Source organism: Gadus macrocephalus, chromosome 20, assembly GCF_031168955.1.
Source record: "Gadus macrocephalus chromosome 20, ASM3116895v1".
NCBI lineage: Eukaryota > Metazoa > Chordata > Actinopteri > Gadiformes > Gadidae > Gadus > Gadus macrocephalus.
The window spans coordinates 13,894,393-13,905,979 of record NC_082401.1 but is presented as its reverse complement, the minus strand read 5'-3'; the positions used below and the strand labels follow the sequence as shown (position 1 = coordinate 13,905,979).

The following is an 11,587-nucleotide window of genomic DNA, read 5'->3' as shown; positions in this document are numbered from 1 at the left end:
GGCAAATGGTGGAGAATATATTAGAATAGTATTATAATATAGTCCCATTGTTTTTTTTTTCATTTGCTAATTGCCAACAATATATAAAAACAGATGGACTTCGTCTATCTATTTTACTCTCTCTATAATTTATCTATCTATCTGTCTGTCTGTCTGTCTGTCTGTCTGTCTGTCTGTCTGTCTGTCTGTCTGTCTGTCTGTCTGTCTGTCTGTCTGTACGACACTGTTAGTGTAGCACAATCCCAATTCTCCCAACCTAATTAAAAATTAACTGACTTCTGGGTGTGTCTGTTTCTCCTCCTCCTCCTCCATCTCCCCCCTCCCTCTCATCCTCCTCTCTCCCCCTCCACCCCCTCTCTCCCTCTCCCAATCCCTCCCTCTCCTCCCCCTCTCCCTCTCCCCCTCCCTCTCCTCCCCCCTCTCCTCCTCTCTCCTCCCCCCTCTCTTTCCTCCTCCCTCTCCCCCTCCTCCCTCTCTCCTCCTCCCTCTTCCCCTCCTCCCCCCCTCCCCCTCCCTCTCCTTGCCCATCTCTTTCCTCTAACTCCTCCCCCCCTCCTCCCCCCTCCCTCTCCTCCTCTCCCCCCTCCACCCCCTCTCTCCCTCTCCCCCCCCCCCCCCCCCTCCAGGCTAAGCCCAGTAACCTCCCGTGGCAGCCCGTGGCCCCCAACAGCAGCAGCAGCAGCAGCCTCCCCGCCTCTTACAGCAACGGGCAGAGCAAGGTGGCCGCCTGGCTCCAGGAGTCTGAGGAGATGGACAAGTGTGCGGAGGGTAAGTGCCCCCCCTCCCCCCCCCACGGTGCTCCTCCCCCTCCCCCCCCCCCCCCCCCCCCTCCTCCTCCTCTACCGACCACTTCCTCGACCGTCAAGTGGCGCATCCATCAGACTCATTTAAACGGCCTAAGTGCCTTGCCCCTCCCCCCACCATCGCCATACACACACTCACGCTCTACCAGAGGAGGAGATGGGAATAAAACATGGGACAAACACGCGCACGAGACACTCCCATGGACACGTGTGTAAATGTGAGTCTCATGTGTGTGTGGTGTGCTTTGTGGTTGAATGTGTGTTTGCGTCCATGCGATGATGGGTGTTATCTGTGCTTGCGTTTGTGTGCGTGTCTGTGTGTGTGTGTGCATTTACTCAAGGGTGCATACACGTCTCATGTATCACATGTGTGTCTGTGTGTGTGTATGTCTCGCGTGTGTGTGTGTGTGTGTGTGTGTGTGTGTGCTTGTGTGTCTCATGTGTATGTGTATATTTCGTGTGTGTGTCTGTGTGTGTGTGTGTGTGTGTGTGTGTGTGTGTGTGTGTCTGGCGTGTGTGTTTGTGTTCATGTCTCGTATGTGTGTGTGTGTCCATGTGAGGGTGGGTGTATATCTCACTTGTGTGTGTATGTCTCGTGTGTTTGTGTGTGTGTGTGTGTGTGTGTGTGTGTGTGTGTGTGTGTGTGTTCTCCTGTGACCCTGTGTCGCTGTGTTTCCAGAGTTGGCCCGCTGCCAGTCCAGCCTGATCGAGCTCAGTAAGTTACTGCAGAGTCTGGAGATTCTCCAGCGCACCCAGTCTGCCCCCAACTTCACAGACATGCAGGTACCGCACACACACACACACACACACACACACACGCACGCACGTACACACAGACGCACACGTATACACGCACACACACACACACACACACACACACACGTACACACCTAAACACATATGTACACACGTACGTACAGGCAAGCACACACACGTACACACACACACACACTCACACACACACTCACTGACACAGACGCACGTACACACACACGTAAACACATACGTACACATACGTGTACATACGTGTACACATACATACAGACACATGTGCAAGTGCACACGCACGCACAAAACAACACACAAGTACACGCACACAGCCACAAACACACACACATTCACTTGTTCACGCACAAACACACACATATAAACGTACATGCACACACATACATTTACATACACACACACACACACACACATATGTACACTCAAATGCAAACATACGTACACATACACAAACTCACGCATATTAAATGCACACTCGTGCAGGCACATTAACGCACCACAAGTGCCTCTGTACACTGACACATCTAAGAAAGTATTTGAGTCTCCTTTAAGGCTCCTATGGAGATGTGTTATAGTGGAACCGTCAGGTTTTTAAGGAAGATTAATGTGTGCAGAACGCACTGCTGGAGGTATCGATGCCGGGTTCCTTCAGGTATAAACTAAAGACTGTTTAACATTTAATTGATTAAATCTGTTAAAACCAATCATCCATCACTGAAACCACTTCAGAATGCCACTTTCTCCTGCTTGATGTGTGGAAGAGTGCCGCCCCTGTCACGAGAGTCAGAAGAAGATCTAGTCCTTTGCATCTCCTCACATCGAGCAGGCTTTGATCCCCGTTTGGTTGAATGCCGTTCCCTCTGAGGCGAGGTTCAGCTCACCGCCCCGAGGTCGTGTTTGCTCCCCGCTGTGACCTCGGCCTGGCCTTCACCCCCCCCTGCTCTGTTTGCTTTGATTTGAATCTGTTGTGCTTTTGTTTTGCACCCCTTACTAACCGCATTTCTTTCTATATTTTGGTCCACGTTTTTGATTGGCTTAGACCAATTGCGTAGAGTTATCAAAGAAAGAGAAGCGGTTGAACCGAAGATGGAGAACAAAAAGTGTCGGGAAAGACTCTAAGTTCCAGCTCCAGGTACTTGCTCTACTCTGTCGCCCCCTAGTCTCCATCGATGTGTCAAGTAGGACGGGGAAACCCATAGAGTTCACATAATACATTTGATTCATATTAGACATATTGGGGACCGCGCCGTGGCCAGGGTAACAGACTGACTCTAGAGGCCCTAGCTCCTCCCTTTGATCTGAAGTCTCCGGAAGCTTCTGCTAACTGACTGACTGACTGTCTCATGTTTAGAAATATATTTAGACATTTTGTCTTATGTTTAGAAATATATTTAGACAATTTGATTTTAATTATAAATTAACTTCAAATAGTATGAAGATGAATTAGCCACAGACATGACAACTGGAAATTAAATTATGCTAATGTAAACATGCCGTGGTCCATGTGAACATCCAAAGTATGCTTAGATACCATTTGCTGATGACTTGATGCATGTAATCAATAGACTTTCCACGTAAAAGTGAGTAAAATCTGAATTGACGGTAGGCAAAATACTGTTTATATGAGGCTATAGAAAGAGCAGCGAGATAATCTGTATTATTCCGACATCAGAGACATTATCCCACCACTTGCTGTTAGCGAGCGGGAACGTTCACACGTCGACGCTAATGAAACCGCTCCGACCCGGCGGTCCCGTTCACAGAGTGGCGTTCCCTCGGTGGCGTGCGTGGGCGTCGGAAGAGTTTCACTCTGCGCACTAATAACGGAATTAGCATAACTTTCCGAATCGTGCGTCAGACATCATTTATGCTCGAAACTTTTCCGGATCCACTTAAAGTTAAGTAAGCACTTTAGGCACACTTTACACAGGAAACTCCCCCCGCCCCCACCACAAAAAAAAAGCTTGTTTTATTTTGTCAGCTAAGTTCCATTTTTTTTCCCATTCCTTTTCTGGCAGTACCCACCGAAATTGATTGCTGTGGCAGTGCATGAATAAGGATGAATTTGCTTTCTCTAATTTCCCTGGTTGTGCATCGCGCTACAGAGCCTGAGTTTACTGCTGATTCAGTTTGGCTGGGGTGCCTTTTTCAGAATCCACCCATCCATATGTGCACAATGTGTTCCCCTTATCAATTACATATTATCGTACGACACGCTGGATTCACCAAGACTCAGAGACGAATGCAAACCAACAACACTGAACTTTGTTTCAAGTGGTTTTACATAACACTGGTGTTTCCAGTACCGGCGTGTTAGGTGTATAATCTCTCTGCGGGGTCAGATGATCCCCTCGCCCCCTGATATAGCCACGCACTGCGGGGACATGAACCCAGCCCCTCCCTCCCCCTGTCTCACCCTCCCCCCTACCTCCCCCCCCCCAGGTACCCCTGTCCTCGGCCATCCCCCCGGTCCGCCTCCACTCGTCCAACCCCAACCTGTGCGCTGAGCTGGTGGACTTCCAGGTGCCGCCGCCGCGCCACGCGGACTGCGTGGAGGGGGCCGGCGACTACATCAAGCTGCAGGAGGACTTCTGCACCATCGCTCAGAAGGGTAGGCGGACGGGGCCCTCGGGCAGTGCTGCTGCTGCTAATGCTAATGCTAATGATGGAAAGGGAAATGCTAATGCTAATGATGCTAAGGCAAATGCTAATGCTAATGCTGCTGCTGTGGCGGCGGCTACTGCTGCTGCTAATGCTACTGCTAATGCTAATGCTGTGGCTGCAGCGGCTACTGCTGCTGCTAATGCTACTGCTAATGTTAATGCTGCTGCTAATGCTTATGGTGCTGCTAATGCTGCTGCTGATGATGCTAATGCTGATGCTTATGATTATGCTGCGGCTGCTGCTGATGCTAATGCTGCTGCTGCTGCTAATGCTGCTAATGCTAATACTGCGGCGGCTACTGCTGCTACTGCTGCTGTAGGGTCTGCTACCGCGGTGGCGGCGGCTGCTGCTCTCGGGGCCAGAGCCCAGTGGATGCTTAGTGTGGGCGGATTGATGATTATTAACATAATCGACCATGCTGGGGCCTGTGTGTGTGTGTGTGTGTGTGTGTGTGTGTGTGTGTGTGTGTGTGTGTGTGTTAATGTGTCTGTTTTGTCTGTGATGGTTGCTAGGTGTTAATGAGTGTGTGTGTATATATATATATATATATATTTGTGCGTGTGGGTGGTGTTGATGTGTGTGTGTATGGGATGTGTGGTGCATGTGGCTGTGTGTGTATGGCGTTGTGCGTCTGTGTGCGCTCCACACTCGCAGCGTACGGCGGTAGTTACCCTGTTCTCTCTGCTCCCCCTTGTCCCCAGTCCATTGCCTGCTGCGGTCGGCCTTCAACACGGTGGGCATCGAGAAGGAGAAGATCAAGCAGATCCTGTCGGACCAGGAGCAGAGCAGCCAGGCCGCCCAGATCAACACCCTCAGGAAGTCCCTGTCCCAGGTGAACGCACACACGGCCTTCCACGCCACAGACCCAAAACTCAGTCAATGCTTCCGTGATGTCTAGCAAAAAAACTAAACACTGTCGGCCCAAAAGATATTGCCATTTCTGTGAATCAAGGTGTTATGTAAATGGTAAATAGACTGCTTTTGTGTAGCGCTCTTTTAACCAGTGGCCACTCAAAGTGCTTTAACAATATTGCCTCACATTCAGCCATTCATTCGCACATTCACACACCGACGGCGGAGTCAGCCACGCAGGGCGACAGCCAGCTCGTCAGGAGCAGTCGGGGTGAGGTGCCTTGCTCAGGGAAACATCGATACTCAGCTAGGAGGAGCTGGGGATTGAACTAGAGCCCCATGCCGCCCTCGCGTGATGGAGACAGATTTATCTCCTCAGATGTTTTTAAAGCCCTGTCGAGATAAAAAAGATCTGCCAAGATTATCGTTCCCTAGTCTCTCCAGGTGAAATAAAGCCCTGAAGTTAGCGTTTGTATTTAGATGAGCCGATGCCACGCCAGCTCCCATCTCTCTGCCCAAGCGGGCGTAAGCACCCTGCCTCGGTTGCTATGACAGCCACTGATGTCATGGGTTCCCAGACGTTACCTCGTGAGCAGTAGCGTGGCGTATTTGCGTTAGGCCAAATTCTTGCGGTGGAGGAGCATTATTATACCATGCTCTGTGAGTTTGCGCGAGGGGGAAGCACCCACCACCACCCCTGACAAGCGCTTGTGATGCTCTTGCCGGTCAGTCGCCGGTCTCAAACGTTCTATCTGAACCGCCGTCACTGTCCCCTCCCGGAGAGATGGCCGTGCCCGTCAGCGCCCGGGCAGCCGAGTCGAGGAGCTTGGGTCCTACTAATTGGTGCGGGGGGGGGGGGGGGGGGGGAGGCGTGTCATCAGGGTCATTAGCTTCTTCCTTCTCAGAGCTCTCTCCGGAAGCCCCGCGACCTCATTGGTCGGTTTCTCCCCGGAGCTGACAGCCTTCTGGCGAGCGGTGTCGTCCACCATCTCTTTCGTTTTGTTGCCAATTGGTTTTGAGTCTTTTATGTATAATTCGTTAAAGGTGCGGTGGCCCAAGGGTCAGGGGATTTTAAATCTCATAATTAGCTGAGCGCACACCGCTCATGTCATACGTTTGAACATACAGAACATCTTACTCTATTAACTTACTTTTATGTTCCTCCCACACACAATTGAAAGATTAAAAAAATTCAGGAAAAAGAAAAAGCGATGGTTTGGCAATCTAACCGTCTGTTGTTCTCTGGCAGACCCTCGGTTCTTGTTAGTCGGGACTTTCATCGGGAGATGATCATGAGGTCACGTCCCGATAGCTTTGCTACCTCAGGAGGTCCAGCCCAGGTTTCCCTTGAGCCCGGAGCATTTTTACGTTTGCAATTCTTGTGGTGGCAGTGGTCCTTCAAGTCGCAACGTGTAACGTTTCAGCTTGCTGGTAGTTTAAAACGTCCTGGACAAATCTGCAGTCGGTGCTGACGACGTTAGTACCTGTCACACAGTTCCATCCAGAGGACGGAGCTGATATCGATTTTTCTGAACTGTGAAAGACTCCCACAGTATTATTGGGAGGGGCTCAATCGCTACTTTTAACGATCACCCGTCTTACGGCCGAACACGACCCACATCTTGGATCTTGGAGCAATCATGTCGCCGTTTCATCACTGCAGGCGCTGTCACAGAACGCAGAGCTACGCACGCGTCTCAGCCGCATCCACTCCGAGTCGGTCCTGAGCGAACAGGTGGTCAGCGTAAACATCATCTCCACGCCAGACGAGGTACGACACGGCAGCGTAGAGACTAGCATGTAGCTCCTCTGACATCCTTTAGGTGGTTCACGGTAGAGACTAGCATGAAGCTCCTCTGACATCCTTTAGGTGGTTCACGGTAGAGACTAGCATGAAGCTCCTCTGACATCCTTTAGGGGGTTTACGGTAGAGACTAGCATGAAGCCCCTCTGACATCCTTTAGGTGGTTCACGGTAGAGACTAGCATGTAGCTCCTCTGACATCCTTTAGGTGGTTTACGGTAGAGACTAGCATGAAGCTCCTCTGACATCCTTTAGGTGGTTTACGGTAGAGACTAGCATGAAGCTCCTCTGACATCCTTTAGGTGGTTCACGGTAGAGACTAGCATGAAGCCCCTCTGACATCCTTTAGGTGGTTCACGGTAGAGACTAGCATGAAGCCCCTCTGACATCCTTTAGGTGGTTCATGGTAGAGACTAGCATGAAGCTCCTCTGACATCCTTTAGGGGGTTTACGGTAGAGACTAGCATGAAGCCCCTCTGACATCCTTTAGGTGGTTCACGGTAGAGACTAGCATGAAGCCCCTCTGACATCCTTTAGGTGGTTCACGGTAGAGACTAGCATGAAGCCCCTCGAGCGGCATTTAGGTTCATGGTAGAGATTAGCTGTAGAGACTAGCATGTAGCTCCTCTAACGGCCTGTAGGTGGTTTACGTTGGAGACTAGCTTGTAGCTCCTCTAACGGCCTCTAAGTCAACGTAAGAAATTGTGTTTATTCAAAAGCAAAACTTTTTATTTTCATTAATCATGTCCGTGGCTAGTTCATCTTCTTATAATCACTATTCATACACTTTCATGGTTGATTGACAATAATATTGAATAAAAACCGGTGACCCTCTGAGAACCCTCAAAACGATTGTGTGTAAATCATTGGTGACGTCACAGACGCTGCGTCCATCTTTCTGCTCGGTCTCGGGATACGACTCCGCGGTCAGAGCGAAGACTCCACGGTCAGAACGACCAACCAGAGGAAACCCGCTGGCTCATTACCACCCAGTTCCCGCTCCGCTCGGCCATCTGGCAGCCCGCTCTTTACTGTATTCGTCGATAGCGTTATTGATTCCCGACCTTTTAACAGAGAAACGGTTTGTTTCCCGAACACATTGGCTGATGACCTTAACAGTTCACTTGCCAAGGCCCCGACAGAAAAAGAAAGAACAAAGAATAACAATGGCGAACTGACTAATCAGTAAATATGGCTGGCTGCCCACCAGAGAGAACCACCCGGGGCAAAGTCACCCTGATTCGCTCACATTGCAGTCCCCTGTTTTACCCCCGTCCTTCTTGTGCAACTCAAGAGTCTGAGTAAAACTGTTTGTGTCTGTCTGTGTTTGTGTGTGCGTTTGTGTGTGTGTGTCTGTGTGTCTGTGTCTGCGTGCGTGTGTGTGTCTGTGTGTGTGTGTCTGTGTGTGTGTCTGCGTGTCTGTGTGTCTGTGTGTATGTGTGTGTCTGTGTGTGTCTGTGTGTGTGTGTCTGTGTGCGTGTGTGTGTCTGTGTGTGTGTGTCTGCGTGCGTGTGTGTGTCTGTGTGTGTGCGTTCACAGGGTGAGCAGATGGGGATCCCTCTGACCCAGCAGGCCTCGAACGAGAGCCGTCTCTCCATGTCCGAATCGGTGTCCGAGTTCTTCGACGCCCAGGAAGTGCTCCTGTCCGCCAGCTCGTCAGAAAACGAGGTAACGCAAAGACGCCCCATCCATCGAGGTCAAAGGTCATGCGGCTTAGGACTTAACCACAAAATAAACCCAAACCCAAACCGTATCCTGCTGGCTCCACCAGCAGGATACAGTTTGGGTTTGGGTTTGGGTTAGGGTTGGGTGAGGGTCGTGGTTAAGGTGATTCACTACTTCTCGTACAAGGTACTGGGCTTCACCCCGACGTCCACATCCTGCTTGCAGGCATGCATCTGCGATTATTACCTTGTCTTGTCTTGTCTTCTATGTCTGTGTGAATGTTTATTTGTGACTGGAGCCATGTCAAAGAAAAATTGTGCAACAGACAATAAAGTGTTATCTTATCTTAACATCTTATTAACCCCCAATCTGCCGACATGCACCGCGTGTTTCGGTATCCACTGAGACTCACTTTGGATAAAAGATCTGCTAGACATGAGCACTTTGGATAAACTGAAGACACTCAACGCCTAAACAGTAGTGGCACTCGGACCAGGGGGTGGAGGAAACGCACAGGAAGGAGTGTGTGCACGGGGGGGCAAATAGGGGGGGGGGGGGGGCAGCTGCTGGGGAGGCAGATAACGCTCCGCGGAGGACAGTTCAGCGCGAGTCCTGCCGTTAGTCAGCGTTTGCCCCGAGCCGCGTGAGCGCCAGAGATAACGCGCGGCGGAAGCCCAGACAAAGCCGGGGCGGGGGGGGGGGGGGGGGCCCGCGCCGGCCCCCCCGCCTCCCCAGGGCCTAATCCCCCTCCCCGGCTCACACACACCGGGGCTCGGAAGGGCCCCTACACTGGCGGCCGGGGCCCTCGGTTAGCTCAAGGTTCCCGGCGATAAGCCATTTGCGGTTCAGCACATGACTCACCACAACGATTCCCCCCCCCCCCCCCATGCCCCCCCCCTCTCCCGAGGGACGGACATGTTCCTTTTATGGTCCATTTCAACTTCTGTGAAGGATATCGGCCTGCGGTGATAACAGCCCGATAGCCTAGCCACCTAGCCCCAGCGGCTCTGCTCGGCGCTCGGCTTGCAGCTCCGCGGAGTGATTAGTCACCATTTGTCTGCTTTCATTGCGTCCGCCTGATTAGCTTAGCTTAGCGTTAGCTTAGCATCCCCCTCTCTGCGGGGGCTGATCACACAGCTGTAACGAGGGCATGTGGCAGACGGCGCACTGCCGCCACCGGAAGCACGGCTCCTGGTTTCTCCTCGGCAGCGTCAGTGGCCCCGTTGCCGCGCTGAGGAAACGGCGCTGAAATGCTGCAGTGTCTGGTCCTGTGATCGCTGCAGTGGGACACGCAGCCAGCGCCTGCTGCAGTTTGCTAGCCACCGGCTAAAAGCATTGTGTGTGTGTGTGTGTGTGTGTGTGTGTGTGTGTGTGTGTGTGTGTGTAGTGTGTGTCCGTACGTACGTACGTGTGTGTGTGTGTGTGTCCCTTTATGTGTATGTTTTCCGATGACTGTACGAGTCATCGGAACGAGTGTGTGTGTATGTGTATGTGTTTGTTGGTGTGTCTGTGGTTCGGTGAGTGTATGAATATGTGTGACTGTGCGTCTGTATGTGTGTGTGCATGTGCGTGAGTGTGCATGTATGCGCCTGTGTATGTGTGTGTGTTTATTTGTCCATTTGTGTGTGTGCCTGTATATGTGTACGTGCGCCTGTGTGTGTGTGTGTGTTTGTGTGTGTGCCAGTGTGTGTTTCCATTTGTGTGTGGGTGTGCGCCTGTTTGCGTGTGTGTGTTTGTGTGTACGCTGTGTTTTTGCTTGTGTGTGTGGGTGTGCGCCTGTGTATGTGTGTGTACTTCTATGTGTATGTGTGTGTGCGTGCCTTTTGTGCGTGCGTGTGCCTTACCCTCTCCTCTCCCCACGCAGGCCTCAGACGATGAGTCATACGTCAGCGACGTGAGCGATAACATTTCGGAGGACAACGCCAGTGTGACCGATAATGTCTCCAGACAGAGTGAGTCTCCAACGCAGAGCCCACGCCGCCCCAGACGCTGTTGATTACCCCACAACAGGCTCCCTACGGCCCCCTACAGTACCCCACGGCCCAGCGCCTCGCCGCTACTGGGAGGGGATGGGAGTACTGGGATGGGAGGGAGGAAGGGGATGGGAGGAAGAGGATGGGAGGAAGGGGATGGGAGGAAGGGGATGTTTGGGGTTCGAATCCTATCAACCAATCAGATAAAGCTTGCAGGTTGAAGCCTGCTTAGTGTTAGATTTGAAAGAAAGAACGCACACACACACACACACACACACACATATGCTTAAAGACACACACACACACACACATACATATACACACACACACGCTTCGAGACACAAAGACACACACAAACACATACACACATGCTTAAAGACAGACGCACACACACACACTTAGAGACACAAAGAAACACACAGACATATACACACATGCTTAAAGACACAGACACACACACCCACACACACATACATACACACACACACACACACACTTGAGACACAAAGAAACCGACACACACGCTTCGAGGCACAAACAAACACACAAAGTCATTGAATGTGTGTGTGTGTGTTTGTGCGCGTCCGGTTCATTTATCAGTGAGACGGTTGACTTTGCGGGGTTGCTTGGTGCCAAGAGCATTAGTCAGGCTTCTGAGGGCTATCAATGTGGAGTGGGGATCCCCCCCCCCCCCCACTCCCCCCAGACTCTCACCTCACGACTCCCCCAGACTCTCACCTCACGACTCCCAGCCCCCCCCCCCCCCTCCTCCTGTCCTGACTGTGTCTGCTCGGGACACATCCACTCTGTCTTTTCACATCTCAGTCAAGGTCAGCGTGAGGTCGACATGGCACCCTCTCGTCGCGGTGCAACGGTGGTTTGATTGTTGTAGCGTTCAGGATAAGACATTGAAGGGGCTCTCAGAGCTACAAATTAAACCTAACTATCCGTCCGCTCTTAGGAAGGGAAATGCGCTGTGAGATTTTCTGTTTCAAGTGTACTGCGCCTGTCTTTGTATGAGACCATTTTGTTTTTAGACTG

General features: G+C 51.5%; 1 protein-coding gene across 1 annotated transcript in view; it reads left to right on the top strand.

Annotated features, from left to right (window-relative positions):
• The window catches only part of osbpl6 (oxysterol binding protein-like 6), a 51,384-nt gene that overhangs the window by 17,870 nt on the left and 21,927 nt on the right, over positions 1 to 11,587 (top strand). Inside the window, 8 exon segments of the mRNA XM_060040496.1 lie at positions 627 to 768; positions 1,483 to 1,586; positions 2,629 to 2,721; positions 4,032 to 4,200; positions 4,955 to 5,085; positions 6,769 to 6,876; positions 8,448 to 8,576; positions 10,438 to 10,525. Coding sequence (XP_059896479.1) covers positions 627 to 768; positions 1,483 to 1,586; positions 2,629 to 2,721; positions 4,032 to 4,200; positions 4,955 to 5,085; positions 6,769 to 6,876; positions 8,448 to 8,576; positions 10,438 to 10,525 — 964 coding nt within the window.